General features: G+C 49.0%; 1 protein-coding gene across 6 annotated transcripts in view; it reads right to left on the bottom strand.

Annotated features, from left to right (window-relative positions):
* LYN (LYN proto-oncogene, Src family tyrosine kinase) overlaps window positions 1-18112 on the bottom strand; it is a 124047-nt gene that overhangs the window by 13731 nt on the left and 92204 nt on the right. For all 6 annotated transcript variants that reach the window (XM_019421305.2, XM_019421307.2, XM_053896498.1 and 3 more), the window contains exon 11: window positions 73-226. In XM_019421305.2, coding sequence (XP_019276850.1) covers window positions 73-226 — 154 coding nt within the window. The remainder of the gene's footprint in view (window positions 1-72; window positions 227-18112) is intronic.

Raw genomic sequence — 18112 nt, 5'->3', positions numbered from 1 at the left:
GGAGAGAGAGAGAGAGAGAGAAACGAAATAAAACGAAACAGCAAGACAGCTGAAGCGGTGAGGACAACATACCTTCCCTTGCTGTGTACTCATTGTCCTCGATCACGCGAGCGAGCCCAAAATCCGCAATTTTGCACATGAGTGACTCAGAGACCAGAACGTTTGCTGCTCGTAGATCTCGGTGAATGTAGTTCTTCCTCTCGATGTATGCCATTCCCTCTGCAATCTGCAAACAGAAAAGCGCTCTCATTTTCCGTTGAGGGTAACCTATCACAGAGGACCATCAGGAAAACCAAAAAGACTTACAAGTTCCTGAAATCCTTTCCCGTCTATTCTTCTGAGCTTTCATAAATTTGAAAACAGTGGGTAGGCGGGCGCCTGAGAGGCTCAGTCAGTTAAGAGTCCGACTCCTGGTTTCGGCTCGGGCCATGATCTCACTGCATTGGGCTCTGTGCTGACAGGGCAGAGCCTGCTTGGGATTCTCTCTGTCTCTCTCTCTGCCCCTCCCCTGCTCACTCTCTGTCTTTGTCTCTCAAATAAACAAACAAATAAATACAGTGGATAAATTACAACTGCTCTTTTGAGTCCTTTCTAAAAGAGCTGCCCCCACCCCAAATCTCCAATGGTAGTTGAAAAGGGCCATAAGGCAAGCTGAGGGCCAAGCACAAGCTAGCACAACCCCTCCACCCCCCCCGCCCCCCAACACACCCCGGTGGGACGCGTGTGATATTCCTCAGGCACTCCTGGCTGCCCAAGAACAAAGGAAAGGACAGAAAACAAATGGTTAAACTGATCGCGTCTCCATCAGTTTACAGATATCTCATCAACAGCCTAATCTCCAGGAAATGATTATGCTTTGCTAAATGGGGAAACAACCTTAGCTGACAACAGCTAGGCCTCCAGTCACCTGTCAATCCTCTTTAGCATACGGAAATCACTTTGAGAAACCTTCTCTTGACTTTACCTCCCCCAACCCCAGAGCATATAAGCAGTCATTCCGCGCAACCCCAGGGTTGAGGTCCCGTCCTCACGCTTTAATGAAATCACCTTTTTGCACCAAAGGTGTCGTCTTCAAGAATTCTTTCTTGGCCATCAGCTCCAAACCCCGCCATCACCCCAAAACCCCATCAACAGTGATCACGTCTCAACCGGATTTTTGTCACAGCTACGTGTGTTGACGTTTCCTAATGTGTGGGCAATCTTTTTTAAGACCCCCACTAAATTCTTGCACGGAGCTACACGGATGTCATGATCCCCGTGCTTCAAATGAGAAAACAGAGCTGGAGAAAGGGCCATGCTCACACAAGGAAATTATCAGGGTATTAAGAACAGCATGTCCTTGGTCAACAAGATCCTTGCTGCCAGGTTCATCAGCAGCCCACAGGGCCGGTTCTCCAAGCTCTCCCCGCACTGTCGATGAGCAGAGAGCTTCACCCTGACAACAAAGCACGCCAGCAGGAAAGAAGCAAAGATTTAAACAAAACTGTAGTAAAGCCAGGGAGGTGAAACTACTCCTCGCAGAACTTGGTTTTTAAGGAAATCCAAATGAGATGTTTAGGGGAAAACTACCAAATTATAAAGATAAGGATCTGGAAGGAAGGAGGGAAGGAAGGAAGGAGGGAGGGAGGGAGGGAAGGAAGGGAGGGAGGGAGGGAGGGAGGGAGGAAGGAAGGAGGGAAGGAAGGAGGGAAGGGAGGAGGGAAGGGAGGGAGGAAGGAAGGGAGGAAGGGAGGGAGGGAGGGAGGAAGGAAGGAGGGAAGGAAGGAGGGAAGGGAGGAGGGAAGGGAGGGAGGAAGGAAGGGAGGAAGGGAGGAAGGGAGGGAGGAAGGAAGGGAGGAAGGAAGGGAGGAAGGGAGGAAGGAAGGAAGGGAGGTAGGAAGGAGGGAAGGGAGGAAGGAAGGGAGGGAGGAAGGAAGGGAGGAAGGGAGGAAGGGAGGGAGGAAGGGAGGGAGGAAGGGAGGGAGGAAGGAAGGGAGGAAGGAAGGGAGGAAGGAAGGAAGGGAGGTAGGAAGGAGGGAAGGGAGGAAGGAAGGAAGGGAGGAAGGAAGGAAGGGAGGAAGGAAGGAAGGGAGGGAGGGAGGGAGGAAGGAAGGAGGGAAGGAAGGAGGGGAGGAAGGAGGGAAGGGAGGAGGGAAGGGAGGGAGGAAGGAAGGGAGGAAGGGAGGGAGGGAGGAAGGAAGGAGGGAAGGGAGGAGGGAAGGGAGGAGGGAAGGGAGGGAGGAAGGAAGGGAGGAAGGGAGGGAGGAAGGAAGGGAGGAAGGAAGGGAGGAAGGGAGGAAGGAAGGAAGGGAGGTAGGAAGGAGAGAAGGGAGGAAGGAAGGGAGGGAGGAAGGAAGGGAGGGAGGAAGGGAGGGAGGGAGGAAGGGAGGGAGGAAGGAAGGGAGGAAGGAAGGGAGGAAGGGAGGAAGGAAGGAAGGGAGGTAGGAAGGAGGGAAGGGAGGAAGGGAGGAAGGGAGGAAGGAAGGAAGGGAGGAAGGAAGGGAGGAAGGGAGGAAGGAAGGAAGGAGGGAAGGAAGGAAGGAGGGAAGGAAGGAGGGAAGGAAGGAAGGGAGGAAGAAAAGGAGGGAAGGGAGGGAGGAAGGGAGGGAGGGAGGAAGGAAGGAAGGAAGGAAGGAAGGAAGGAAGGAAGGAAGGAATCAAGGATGGACAGAAGGAAGGAAGGAAGGAAGGAAGGAAGGAAGGAAGGAAGGAAGGAGGGAGGGAGGGAGGGAAGGAGGGAGCTGTATCTGGTGAGCAGTTAGAAAGTTCTAATTAGGATCGCGTCACATAGGAATGAATGTATTCTTCTGGATTCTATCTTGAAATCCAAGAGTCTCAGCTCAGAGGGCCTGACTTTCACCCCTCATCCACTCGGTTCAAACCCCCTTTCAGCAAGGCCAAGCCGCTTTGCCAAGGTGTCGTTCCTTGTTACCGGCTGTGCTTCTCCTGGACCCTCTCCTGGAATGCCTTTCCTCCCCTTCCCTCAACCCCTCTGCGATGAGTTCTCGTCACTCTCTGCCCACCGTCAAGGGTCACCTTGTACAAAACCACGTGCTGGTACCGATTAGAGCTTGGTCTTTATTTTTACGCTGTTTAATGTGTTTATCGTGTCAGGCCTGCCAGACAGTAAACACCTCCAGGGCCGAAGCCACACCCTGTACCTTGTATGCTTTCACTTCTATCTCCTGGAACCTTCCTTCATCAAACCTCTTCTCAGAGCTTTTTACAAGCAAGAGCGGTGCCTGTGGCCCTTGACTAGGCAGGTGGCGTGGAAGACCCAGCCTACGTGAACCCCTACAGGGGGAAGTTGGAGTCAGGTCCCTGCTTGGCCAGCCTGGCCAGCCCTCACTTCCGTGAGGGCCCAGGTGACCGCATCCCTGATGCTTTAGTCCTCTGTGCGACTCCGGCCGGGTCACTCCCTGCTCAAAGCCAGCCTCAGGCCAATGTCTGAACTCTGTAACCCCGCCACTGAGGCCCCGTGTGACCAGCCCCTGGCTCGGCCCTCCTGCCTCCTCACCACGAGCAGCTCCTGTCCCGTATCCTGGTTCCCCAGCTGCCTCTGCTGGACACATTCACTCTGGTCTCTTTGGCCTGGCCAACTCATTCTGAGGGCCTCAGTGGGGATGTCACTGCCTCTAAGAAGCCTTACCCAGCTCTCCTCGGGAATGCGTGTGGTCCCAGGGCTCTGCTCCTCACCTGTTTACCTACGAGCCCTGCGGGAATATAAATCAGGGCAGGTGTAGGGTGTGCCCGTTTCTGTTCCTGGGCCTTTATGTAACATTCCAGTAACTACACCTAAACCGGGTCAGGAAGCCCAGCGAGCCAAAGTCGGCTACAATCTCAACCTGGGCCTGCACCGCAGTTGGACAGAGCACTCAGGAAGCAGATGACCCACACAGATGTGCACTGGTGGCGTGGACAGAGCTTCTAGAACATGGCACCAAGTATCCACACCTCTCTGGCTCTTGGGGACAGATTTTGATGACCCATATGTTATTAAAAAAAAAAAAAAGGCAATAATTATCCTTGCCCTTGGAACTTTAATTAGGCTGAAAGGAAATTTCTTTCCCAGAATCATACCACAGGTTAATGTGATGGTCTGGAAGTCAATTTAATTTCCCTTGTGTACGTTTAGCAGTTAAAATGAAAGCTTAACCCCTATGCTAGTATTTCTTTAAAAATGGTTTTCTTAATATTTATTTATGTTTGAGAGAGAGAGAGAACATGCACGAGTAGGGGAGGGGCAGAGAGAGGGGGGACAGAGGATCCGAAGCAGGCTCTGAGCGGACAGCAGTGAGCCCGATGTGGGGCTCGATCCCACGAACTGGGGGATCGTGACCTGAGCCGAAACCAAGAGTCAGGCGCTTAAGCGACTGAGCCACCCGGGCACCCTTGACTTGACCTTTATGTTTTAAATCAGATGAAGAGATTCTCTCATCATCCCGGACCATGGCAGCTTCACAACGCCAGGCCCAGGGATGTACAAACGCGAGAGGACCTCAATTCCGCAAACCACCTGCTGAGGCTAAAGCAGCAATTAAATGGGTCTCTTCTGTGTGCGCCAATTCCTGACTCTGTATTAGAGAGTCTGGGTGTGAAGCTACTGGGGAAATTTGAAATACAAAGCACCTCCATTATCTAAAATGAGAACAGTCACGTAAAAAGATAACGTTGGCGATGTTTTCGTGCTCCTGGCTTTAAGCAAACTGATTTAGGTTTGGGTGTGTTTTGCATTTCTCATGCTCTTCAGCTCAAATAGCATGACAAACGTACATTTCTTGGTTCCTCTTTCTGTACCTTCAGTGGAAATATATGAGGGTGACATTTCTGCCTTTGGGGGGTGTGTGTGTGCACACGCGTGTTGTTCACTGCTGTCCTGGGAGGGCAGTGAGGAATTATTAAGTAAGATAGTGACCCCCTGGGATCCCAGCCTGGGCCAGTAGCCCAGATGGGCTCTGGTGAAATTCCAGGCATCTAGTACCTGGTGAAAGTTCTAGGCACGGGGGCGACATTAAAAATGCTGTTTCCCGAGTTAAAGGGCAGGTGCTTAAAAAGCAGGCTTTAAGTCTCATGCAATGCAAGTTTTTCAGAGAGGCCATTTGAATGTGCTGTTAGAAGAAAAGACATTGGTCATCAGGGGTCTGCCAATCAGCTTTCAAACATGGGGGAAATCAAGGGGCTAAAAATAGGTGTGCAACCAGAGAAAGAAGGGGTTATCAAATGTTCTGACCCCAAACACATTGGCCTGCCTATTTTTGCTGCTGGTGTGAAATAGAAAGTGTCCTCCCTCCCAACCCGTGTACCCTCCCTGGCCCACAACAAATCAGAAGGCGCCATGTCTTCCAAGGGCAGGTGACCCGGCCGTGTTGGCTGGTGGGCGAGCTGGATTGGGGGGGGTGGGTTTCCGATCCTCACCCAGCATCTCAGAGGGTCCTCGCGGGCACACTCGACGGGGCGTTGCGGTCCGTGGGTGTCTACGTTCTGGTAGACACACACACGTACACACACAAATACAATACAAGCGCAGGGCGAGTGTTCAGAACTCTTAACAGCCTCTGCTCCCTCTGCCCATCATTTTCTACTGCAAACAAACACATATACCCGCACGTATGCAAAGTGGGGACGGAACACAAAATCTAGAGTCCTATTTACTTTGCAAATACATTTTTTTCCCCCCAGGGTACAAGGTCGGAAATCACATCAAACTTTTCAGAAGCATTTGAGCTGAGTTCACTCGTTTTTAAATTCCTGCTCCAACAGCAACATTTAGGTAGAGAAAGTCTGTGTGTTCCTCTTCCCCAAAGGAGGCGTAAACATGGCAGGCAGCTCAGGAGACCCTCTCCACACACCCCTGCCTGGGCCGCTCTGAGGAAGGCCACACGGGTCCTGCCCTTTTCAGTGACCCGTGGCTTCCATCATCAAATACATTTATGGAGACTCGAGTTGCCAGTGACCGACTCGTGGCTCTCAGTACAGTTCCGCTTGGGGCAGAAAATACTTAATGACTACAGGCTTTGGGTCAGTATCAGAGGCTTATCTCATGTGGACTACAACTCTGGAGGGGAAAAAAAAATCTCAATTATGTTCTTACATACCAAAGCAGAGCTCAAATAAACCTTGCAAGTGACCTTCCTTGCTAGCAACCGACCACAGAGGTCACGCATCTTTTCCTGTTTTTCTTAGAAGCCCCATCAGCAACCAGCATCCCAGCATCCCACACAGGACTCACGTCCCCCTCTCCCCCGCCCGCCTTCCAGTAGACTCCCTCCGGTTCACAGGCTCTGAGCCTTCAGTAGCCTTCCCAGGCCTGTGCTCTGTGGATGGTCTGCTGGGCACACACACTGGGCTGCTTTCACCAGAGAATCGGAGTGATGCTTTGGACAGATAACAAAAGGCTCGTGTGGATGGCCTTGCTCTGGAAGTCTTGCTCCGGTGTTCTGTTCGTCCTAATTACTATCACTTTCCTGAGAAATTGGCAAGCAACAAGCTATCTGGCTTAGTGAGTCATTTTTTATTTTAATGAGGAAGAAGCCTGCATTTGAATCGGATGACGGAGGGAACAAAGGAATGGAAGGAGCCTAATTGAGGGACTCAGTGTGATCTCTCAAGCACAGCTAAAATCTGCCCCAGGAAGTTCCAGCCTAAATGAGAAACTGGAACTGAAAATACAACCTGTCTCAGAATTGGCTGGTTGGAAAACATTTGTCATCTAGACCAGCAACGAGAGAAATTAAACAAGCAAAGTGCCAAAAGGCAGGAGAGAATAAAAAAATCTGGTTTTCTTATGCTTTACCTGTCCCATTAGGCATCGGTAACTTCATTCTTTAGATAGGCATTTCCTTCCTACCCTTGGGACAAAGAGGATTCCAATCACTAATTACTTTCAAATGCCCTAGGGGGCTCATGAAATAATGATGGGGATAGTATTAATAAGCTGGAATGGAACAAATGAGGAACAACTAAGTAAAACCCAGGGTCTGTGTGAAGGGTCCTTGTAACAGGAAGCCTCTAGAGTCCATCCCAACTGACCTAAAGACCATTTCATGACATAAAGACAACAGGGAGCTTTCAAACAGAAAGCTTAAGTGAGAACACATCCCCTCTGTAGTCCAAATGTGGCAGCATGTGTCTTACAGCACGCGATAGTTTTATAGAAACACTTCTCTATAAATATTCATTGATCTTTCTATACCGGATTCCTACAGTCTTTAATGTGTAGTTTGGATGGAGAAAGCACGGAGCTCACCCCTCGCTGGGTTTGGGGTCAAAATTTCCTAGAAATTTTGTTTTAGCTTTATTTGGTTATTACAACGTTCTTCTTTATTCTTCCCTTTCAAGCACAACTGCTAAGAAATAGTGAAGTCTTTTCCTTTGATAATGATGGTGGGGACGGTGACGATTATAGCTACTGGGTACACACTGCTTACTCTGCCCAGGCATCTGGTGAAGCATTTATACTCCTTATAACAAGCCCACGAGGCAGGCGATATTCGTGGTAAGGATGAGGAAGCGGAGTCTTGGAGAAGGTCATTTTTTCCTGGATAAACCTGGGTTTTAATCCAAGTCTGGCTGGTCCCACCACCTGCACTCTGAACCCTTCATCCAGACTGGCATCTTCCTTTACCAAGAGGTACACGTAGTGGAATGCTCACAAGCAGGTAAAAGGAGGGAAAAGAGAGAGAGAGAAAAAAACCCCAAAACTAGATAACTTAAAAAGTGGCCAAGTTAAAGTTTGCAGTCTGTCCGACTACCGTCAGAGCTCTCAGATGAGGGCAGTTTGGCATATGCGAACTTGGGGCTCGTAAGTTTCCTGTGACCGTTCAAAATTGAATCAAACCGACATCAAACTTTCCATGGAGACAGTTTCGTTGAATAATCATACTTAAATCAGCAAGTTTCCATGAAGGAGATTCACCTTCTTTAGCGAAAAAGGAAGACAAACCTGTCAACTAATTCCCATAGAGGTTTTCTTGAGAGAACTTTAATTAGACTACTTCACGCCCATCGGGATGGCTATTGTAAAGACCAACAAAGAGACACCAAAGAAAAACAGAAAGTGACAAGTGTTGGTGAGGATATGGAGAAATCTGGAACCCTTGTGCACTGCTGGTGGGAATGCAGAATGCTACAACCGTATAAGGAAGACAGAACGGGTATTCCTAAAAACATTACCACACAAACATGGAATTATCCTGGGATCCATCGATCCCACTTCTGGGTGCATACGCCCCAAATTAAAAGCAGATATTTATACAATATCTGACGGATATTTGTACACCCCTATTCACAGCGGCATTATTCACAATGGTCAAATGGTGGAAGCAACCTAAGAGTCCACTGATGAGTGAATGGATAAGCAGAATGTGATCTATACATACGACGGAATATTTAGCCTTAAAGAGGAGTGAAATTTTGACACCTGCTACAACATGGATGAGCCTCGAGGACATTATGTGAAGTGAGCTAAGCCAGGCACGAAGGGGCAAATGCTGTATGGTTCCACTCATGTCACGGACTTAACGTGGTCAAATTCGTAGACACAAAGGAAAATGGTGGTTGCAAGAGGCCAGTGGCGGGGGAGAACGGGGAGTTGTTTGATGGGTATAGTGTTTTATTTTTGCAAGGTGAGGGGCGCCTGGGTGGCTCAGTCGGTGAAGTGACCGATTTCAGCTCAGGTCATGATCTGGCAGTATGTGAGTTCGAGCCCCGTGTCGGGTTCTGTGCTGCCGGCTCGGAGCCTGGAGCCTGCTTCGGATTCTGTGTCTCCTTCTCTCTCTGCCCCTCCCCCACTTGTGCTCTGTCTCTATCAAAAATAAATAAATCTAAAAAAAAAAATTTTTTTTTTTTAAATTTTTGCAAGGTGAAAAAAGTTCTGGAGATGGACGGTGGTAAACGATTGCACGGCCCTGCCACTGAGCTGCGCACCTAAAAATGATAGATCTTCTGTTCTGTTCGTTTCACGCGCCCCTCTCCCCCACAGCTACATTGGAAGCCTCGCACCGTCGGGAAGCAGGACCAGAGGCCAGCAAAGGCTTTCTGCCGCAGGGAGCCCAGCACAGCACTCGTCACCCACCCGCCTGTGGGTGCAGCTGGCTGATCAAGGTGCGGCTTCCCAGTGGCACACCAGGCGGGACTAAACCAAACCGGGAAGCAGGGAAAGCTCCTCCCCATCACTTCTTTGCCTGGGGCAGCTCCTCCATCCGGCCTCAGATAAACCCTGGCCCCGACTGCGACTATCCACCTAGGGCCTGGCGGGAAAGAGATTACCGACGCTGCCTCGGGACACAGTTGGGACCGTTGCGACTGTGCGCCCTAAACTTTAGAAGGACTCAGCTGGAGTTTACACAAGATGGGGCTGGGATTCCCCTCAAAGCCTCCAGTTTCCCACTTGGCAAAATGGGGCTAATATTAGTAACAACCTGGTAAAGTCCAGAGGAGATTGAGAAGAGAACGGAAGGACGTTCAGTGCAAGATGACCACTCTCGTCACTGCTACGCTCCTCCTCCTGCTGCTGCTGTTAATAACAGAAAAGACCAAAATCCCGATGTGGCTCCTAACGGTGACATGACAGACAGCGGAGCAGATTCCATGGAGCCCAGGGACAGTGGCAGGAAGCTGCGGCACAGGGCGGGGTGTGGTCCCCAGCACGCCGGCTCGCGGCTCTCGGCTTTGGCCGACTGGACGCGAGCGGCCTTGGCAGAGGCTAAACTTGAAGACGCTGCCTCCACTCGGGGTGGGCAGCGAGCTCCCTCCCACCAGCTGCCCGAGAGGGTAAAGGGATGGTCCGCCAACGACGCCCCCCACCCCCCCACCCCTGCCGCGAAAGAGACTGGCCAGTTCTGCACACTCAGGACAAGGCGGTGAATCAATGACACTGGGGATCAGAAAGCTCCTTTGCTTACCGTCCCCTCTTCCGTCATCATCAGTTTCGTCGGTACTACTGTGCCATAAACGAGCTACCCCCTGATCTGTGGCTAACGAGCCCCGCTCCTGCTTATCGCTTTGAAAAGCAAGCAGATTTTGAGAAGGAAGCAAATGGTTCACAACTTATCCCACCACAGAGGGAGGAAGTGAGAAAAGAACCCAATGGGTCTTGTTTCTGAGCTCGAATACCGATTTCCTCTGAGGTGGGATGTGAACCAACCCAGACGGTCCCCCCGCCCTGACACCTCAAACTGAGAAACAATTCACTCTATTCATTGCCACTGGGTCTTACGCGTAAGTGAGGGATCAATAAATTCTACTCCTGAAGCCAATATTACACTCTACGGTAACTAACTAGTATTTAGATTGTTTTTTTTTAATGTTTATTTAGTTTTGAGAGAGAGAGAGAGAGAGAGAGAGTGAGTGCAAGCCAGGAAGGGGCAGAGAGAGAGGACACAGAATCCGAAGCAGGCTCCAGGCTCTGAGACGTCAGCACAGAGCCCGACATGGGGCTCGAACCCACGAACTGCGAGATCATGACCGGAGCCGAAGTCGGATGCTCAAAAGACTGAGCCACCCAGGCGCCCCAACTAGAATTTAAATAAAAACTTGACACAAACCAAAAAAGCCAAATTTTGCTCAGTGAAAACAAGCTGTGAATGTCAAGAGACATAAAAACATTTATATTCTGATCTTGTTATCTGGCTAGTGGGCAGGGGATGGGCAGGGGTTCTGTGGTAAGGAAACAAAATGAGTAAAGGTTTGTCCCCAGAAATGTCTTGTATTGTTATTTATATTAGGGAAGAATTGGAGGTTCTTCATATGGGAATGTTAAGGAAATCATCGTATAATCATAGGAACAGAATATTATGTTGTAAAGGCACATACATGTTTTTTTATTTTTTTAATTTTTTTTTAACGTTTATTTATTTTTGAGACAGAGAGAGACAGAACATGAACGGGGGAGGGGCAGAGAGAGAGGGAGACACAGAATCAGAAGTAGGCTCCAGGCTCTGAGCCGTCAGCCCAGAGCCCGATGCGGGGCTCGAACTCACTGACCGTGAGATCGTGACCTGAGCTGAAGTCGGACACTCTACTGACTGAGCCACCCAGGCGCCCCAGCACATACATGTTTATAACGTGATATTTATTTTTAATAAAAGGAAAAATTATTGGAAAATATATTGGAAAATTATTGAAAAATATTCGGTCCAATACATACAAAACAGCACAGCATTTACAGTACAAATCTAATGCATAATTAGAAATAATTAAAATGGATGGTGAGGCACTAATAGAAAAAAATGAGCAGAAGGTTTAAAGAGTTCCCAGAAAAATATACTGCAAAGAATAAATACGGAAAAAGGTGCTTGACCTCATCTATGTTAAATAAACATAAATTACAATAATGAATGCTAAATCTGATCTATCCGACTGGATTGGAGAAGGCTAACAATACCAAGTTTGGGCAAGGAGAGGAGACAAAAGATACTCTCATTTTTTGGAAAGACTTTCAGGAGTAACTATCAAAATTTTAAATGTACACACACTTTTGGTAGATCTATAACCTACAATTAATTTCATTTTTTTAAACGTTTTATTTATTTTTGAGAGAGAGAGAGAGAGATGGAGAGAGAGAGAGGGAGGGAGAGAGAGAGAGGGAGGGAGAGAGGATTAGAAGGTGGGTTCTGTGCTGACAGCCTGCTTGGGATTCTGTCTCTCCCTCTCTTTCTGCCCCTCCCCTACTCACACTCTCTCTCAGAATAAATAAGCTTAAACAAAGAATGAGGGGGGTCATTCTACACTGATATACAAAAATAGCCAAGATAGATCAAGCTACGGAGTTGCAGCATATTGCACATATCATGCATTTCCGTGGGGACCGGGAGGAATGACCATAACCAATGCTGGTAACTGGAATGATGCATTAGAATTGCCAAAATTGGGACCGAGGAATCGGGGTATAAGGTTTTTAGTTTCTAAGCTAGAGTATACTTTACTTTGACTTTTCTTCTTTTTTAACCCATTATCAATGCAATGCTTAAAAAAATATCATTAAACAAATAAAACTGAAATGTAGCATAAGAACACACAAAAAAGCTTATAACAGGAAAATGGCATCTGAATGCTATGTTTTCATTTGTTTTCAATATTTCTATCAGAAACGTGCACTGACTTTTTTCTTAATGATTATTTATTTTGAGACAGAGAGAACAGGGGAGGAAGAGAGAGAGAGAGAATCCCAAGCAGACTCCAAGCTGTCAGCACAGACCCTGACGTGGGGCTCAAACTCATGAACCGTGAGATCATGACCTGAGCTGAAATCAAGAGCCCAAAGCTTAACCGACTGAGCCGCCCAGGTGCCCCTGCACTGACTTCTACTAAGCAAAACAACCTCTCTTTAAAAAAAAAAAAAAAAAAAGAAAGAAAGAAAGAAAGAAAGAAAGAAAGAAAGAAAGAAAGAAAGAAAGATCTGATATGGATCACATTTTCCAAGAATTTCCCAGAGCATGAATACCCGTTTTGTGCTACGTCCGCTTTGAAAGACTTCTAGGATTACTCACTAGGTACGTATTCACGTATACACAATCATATCAATACGTGGGTATGCCCCAAGTTAACAGAAAGCAGCTAGGAATGTACTTGGGGGGTTCGGTCACTTGTGGCTTCACGAGGATGCCACCCCCAGAGGACACTCTTCGTCCACTACAAGAATGGAGACCACTGTCATTCTGAGGCGGGGTTTTCCACTTACACCCAGGCCAGTCTGCCCGCTAGGAGCCTGGTCCTGTTCTGGGCGGGTGGCAACGAAACGGCGTCCCTGCCCTGTGGGGTTTACTTCCTAATGGGGCAGACAGAAAAGAGCACGTCGGCAAACAGACGTCCCCTATTGTGGGACAGCTAAGCACGGAAGGAAACACAGAGGCGCGCGTGCTGTGTTTCAACTCCAACGACGCACTTTAAAGAACTTGAGTTTGGCTGGGTTGGCAAAGCCTGGGCTGTGGCTCTAGAACTAATCCCCGACTTCTCTTTCCTGGGACCAACTGAAAGCAGCCTGTGATGAGATCTGATAAACTCCAAATATACCGGAGACAGAGGCGCTGTAATCATTGTATTTACATTTCTTTTTTTTTATTTATTTTTTCTTTTTATTATTTATTTATTTTTATTCTTTTTTCAATATATGAAATTTATTCTCAAATTGGTTTCCATGCAACACCCAGTGCTCATCCCGAAAGGTGCCCTCCTCAATACCCATCACCCGGCCTCCCCTCCCTCCCACCCCCCATCAACCCTCAGTTTGTTCTCAGTTTTTAAGAGTCTCTTATGCTTTGGCTCTCTCCCACTCTAACCTCTTTTTTTTTTTCCTTCCCCTCCCCCATGGGTTTCTGTTAAGTTTCTCAGGATCCACATAAGAGTGAAACCATATGGTATCTGTCTTTCTCTCTATGGCTTATTTCACTTAGCATCACACTCTCCAGTTCCATCCACGTTGCTACATTTCAACCCTTTTGAAATAAGCTTCCAAAGTGGCCTGTGTTTATCAACGGAGCCGGTGAAGGTCTGCTCTCCGCGTGGGCTCCTGTCCCTTTTCCTTTTCCTAAGGATATGGGAGGAGGGGGGAGCCGGAAAGGCGGAATCTTAGGAGAAAGCTGTCAAGTATTTGGTTCACCGGGGGGAATTCTTCTGTGCCTCGCGACTGGAGAAAATAGTTACCGGTCTTCACAAACGTAAAATGGGAAGAGAAATAAAATCCTCCCTGTTGGCCACAGCTTCACAACGAGGAAAAGAAACAGTGCACTTGACCCTTGAACACAGACTCAGACTGCATGGGTCACTTTTACGTGGTGGTTTTGTTTGTTTTTTGTTTTTTTTTAAATCAATAAATACAGTATACTACTGTCAATGTATTCTTATGATTCTTAAATTTTTTTAATGTTTATTTTTGAGACAGGGTGTGAGTGGGGGAGGGGCAGAGAGAGAGGGAGACACAGAATCCGAAGCAGGCTCCAGGCTCTGAGCCATCAGCACAGAGCCGGACGCGGGGCTGGAACCCACCAACCGTGAGATCATGCCCTGAGCCAAAGTCAGACGCTCAACCGACCGGGCCACCCAGGCGCCCCGCTCCTTATGATTTTAATAACTTGTTTCTCTTTAGCTTATTTTACTGTCATACAGGGTGTAATATATGTAATATACAAAATACGTGTTAATTGACTTTATGTTATCGTAGGTCTTCCATACAGTAGTTACCTCCAGGGGGGAGTCAAAAGTTATATACAGATTTTCAAGTGAGTGTGGGGTCAGGGCCCCTAACTCCTGTGTTGTCCAAGGGGCAACTGTACTTTAGAAGGTGTAGGACCTAGAAAAATGATCGCTCACTCAGTTCAGCAAATTCTCCGTGGCAGTGCTTTCCAGAACTCATCAGAGCCCCCAAGACACCTGCTGATCGTCCTGAGCTCTGCTCCTTAATTACTTATATCCAAGAGAAGGACCCAAAAATCTACAGATTTTAAACAAGGGCTCAAGGTGAGTCTTAATGATAAGGCAAGTGCATGAAACCCTGTAACATACCCTGACTTCCATACAAATAAAAGAATCAAACAGTTAGGAAAAGATGAAACTTCTCAAAGATAATCCACAACAAGACTAGCACTGCAGGCAGATAAATAGCCACTGTGGGGCCTTTTGCTCTTATTCTGAGTGAGGCAAAGCGTAACTAGAGGCCAAGGGGAGGAGGACGTTGGTCTGATTCACGTTTCCAAAGCAGCGCTCGGGCTACGGTGTTACAAACAGGCGCTGAAGGAAGCAAAAGCTAAAGCACAAGCCTAATTAGGCAGCTACTGAGTAATTTGGTTTGAGAGAGAGCGTTGGACTTGGGTTAGAGTGACGGCGGCGGGGGAGTGAGGAACGGGAGTCTGTTTTAGAGGCAGAATCACCCGATTTGCGGAAGGACTGGACACGCGGTGTAAGAGAAGGAGGGTCAATAACGACTTCAGGGGTTGGGGCCTGACCACTAGAAGGATGGAGATCCCACCACCCGAAGGGGAGGAAGCTATGGGTGGGTGGGCAGGCTCTGGAGGGGGAAGGACAGGAGATCAGTTCGGGAATTGTTGAGTTTGACATACCTGATGCACATCCACGGGGAGGTGCTGAGTAAGCCGTTAGCTCAGGGAGGCAGATCAAGCTAGGCACATAAACTTCAGAGGGGTCACAGTACAGACAGCTGTGCTGGGTCACATAGCATCCCCCCTCAGAGACATGACCACCTGGACCCTCGGGATGTGACTTATTTGGAAATGGAGTCCTTGCAGTTTTAATTAGTTGAGGATCTCGCTAGGGAGGCATATCCTGGGTTTAGGGCAGATCCTGAATCCAACGACCAGTGTCTTTATAAGGGGGTGGCAGAGGGGATTTGAGACACAGATGCGGAGGAGAAGGCCTGTGAAGAAGGAGACAGAGTGGAGCACCGTGGCCACAAGCTAGGGAGCACCAGGAGGTGGGACAGGCAAGGAAGTGTTCCCCCCTAGAGCCTTCAGAGGGGACACAGCCAGGCCGACATCTTTGTGCAGGACTTCTGGCCCCCGGAACTGTGAGAGAATAAATCCCTGTTGTTTTAGGCCACCCAGGGGGTAGGAATTTGTTATGGCACCTCTAGGAAAGTAACACAACACTTTCAATGGGATCACTTGGGAGGTCAATATGGGGAAAGAAAGAGGAGGTCCAAGGACTGAGCTCTGGGCCCCTCCGATGTTTACATTTTGGGAGATGAGGAAGAAATGGCCAGGGAGAATGGCATCCCAGCATGTCTGGGAGCAGAGAGGGACCGGCTGCTCCAACCACTGCTGCCGGGCCACCAGAGAAGGGCAGAGGGACGACGCCCTGGGACTCAGTGTGGTGGGGACCATCCAAGGCTTGCCAGGACCTGTTTGGTCCAATGGTGCCGAGTTCGAGAGCAAGTGGAAAGGAGCTGGGAAAAATGAGGCTAGTCCTTCCAGGGCTTTTGATCTTATAAAACAAGAGAGGAGAAACACGGAGGTGGGGTAGCTGGAGGGAGACATGGAAGAAAGGGAGACCTTTATTCTAATTCCTTTGAGAATGGCAGAGAAAGGAGGGGAAAACGCCAAGGCAGAATTTCTAGAACAATGTCTTGAAAAAGCAAGAGGGGATGGGACCTGGTGAATGATGCAGGAGGGATGGAGTAGAACGGGGGGCTTTCTGCGATGGCGAAAGAGACAGCAAGGAAACCCACTGAGAGAGAGAAGGGGAAGGAGGAGTTAGGTTCGGGGGCAGAGGAGAAGGTGAGAGTCAGCTGTCTGGGAGCGTGAGGAGTGTAGGCACCTCCGTACTGGCCTTGAATTGCAAGCGGGAAGAGCCACCGTGTTGACTTACTTGGATGTGAATTAAAAATTAAAAAAAGAAAAAAGTGCCAAGAGCCAGTGCCGGTGGCAGCAGGGGGAGACGGGGGGCAAAACGAGTAAAGAGCTGGACTTAAGGCACGTGTGACAAACGGAGAGGCACAAGGGAGTCTTGCAGAGGCCCGGTGAGGACAGAAGAGACACACGAGGTGGGGGCGAGGGAGGCGTGGCAACAGGCAGAGGGTTCCATGGGCGGGAAGTGGCGGGAAGGGGTACAATTGTTGGAGGCGGGAGTCCCAGGGGGTGGGCCAGGCACATGGGGGCCGGAGGGGACTTGTGGAGGGGTGGAGCCATGGGTCATCCCCAGGGAATGCGGGGCAGTGGAGAAGAGAGGACAGAGTCCTAGAAGAGGAAAACTCAAGAGGCAGGGAGGCCTGAGTCTGAAGGTCGACCTGCGTGGGTCCCTGCGAACAAGGGCAGGGTCTCCTGGGGCTGGAGGGAGAAAGTGTGAACCCGAGCCGAAGTGTGGCAGTGACAAGCGTCCAGGGATCCGGGGACGACTACACGGAGGGCGGTGGACCTCAAAGCTGGAGGTCCTGGCTGGGGGGGGGGGGGCGGGGGGGGCTGTCAGGGAGAAGGAAGGTATGGTTCTTCTGTGGGTAAAAGGTAGGAATGTCATCTTTGTAGTCAGTTCTGTAACCTCGTGCGTTGCCCAATTATGTTCTACACATGAGGAGATGCAGATAAAATAATTAACAGGACCTGGAAATCCTGACGTTTAAAAAAAATTTTTTTTTAATTTATTTTTGAGAGAGAGAGAGAGAATGGGGGAGGGGCAGAGAGAGAGGGAGACCCAGAATCCAAAGCAGGCTCCAGGCTCCGAGCGGTCAGGACAGAGCCCAACCCAGGGCTCGAACCCACGGACTGTGAGATCATGACCTGAGCAGAAGTCAGATGTTTATTAACCCACTTAGCCACCCGGGTGCCCCATTTTTATTTATTTTTGCGAGACAGAGAGCGTGAGCAGGGGAGGGGCAGAGAGAGAGAGAGGGAGAGAGAGAATCCCAAGCAGGCTCTGCACTGTCAGCATGGAGCCCGATGCAGGGCTTGAATTCACAAACCAGGAGGCTGTGACCTGAGCTGAAACCAAGAGTCTGACGCTTAACTGACTGAGCCACCCAGGCGCCCCGGAAATCCTGACATTCGAAGAAGAATCAGCCAGCCACACTGCCACTTGAATTCCAGCATCCCTCACCCCTGCCTGCTGGTGCAGGTGGGGACACAGGGCTCTCCCAGAACCAGGAAAAGGCCACGCAAGGATCTGAATGACACAGTGGGAGGAAAAACTTGCTTGTATTCCCCTCTCCCCAAATTAAATGCATCCACCGCTGGCTTCGGTGTTAAACGTTTCACTTACAATTTCTCGTTCTTCCTGGTGTTCTCGATTCCACAGAGAATGAGAAACAAAGCAGCTCTTTGTCTTTGCATAAAGGCCCAGATACTTGTATCTACTTCCTCCTCCTTCTCTCCCTTGTGTTTAGTTCAACAAAGTAAGTTTTGTGCAGGAAAGTAAACACACTTGGAGGAAGAGGAAGAATAAATGTATCAGGAAAATACTTTATGGCTAAATACACCTGAATAGTGACCCAGCACACATTAAAAGACACATTCTTCTAAACATTCTTTCAGGGCTGCGTGAAGCAGAGAACAAAGAATTTATTGTTTAAAAATTTTTAATGTTTATTTTTGAGAGAGAGAAAGAGAGAGAGAGAGAGAGAGAGAGAGAGAGAGAGAGAACGCGTGAGCAGGGAAGGGGCAGAGAGGGAGAGGGAGACACAGAATCCGAAGAG

This window comes from Panthera pardus, unplaced genomic scaffold (genome assembly GCF_024362965.1).
Source record: "Panthera pardus isolate Hobbes unplaced genomic scaffold, ASM2436296v1 HiC_scaffold_7, whole genome shotgun sequence".
Taxonomy (NCBI): domain Eukaryota; kingdom Metazoa; phylum Chordata; class Mammalia; order Carnivora; family Felidae; genus Panthera; species Panthera pardus.
The sequence above is the reverse complement of the archived record's forward strand: the minus strand, read 5'-3'. Positions and strand labels throughout refer to the sequence as shown.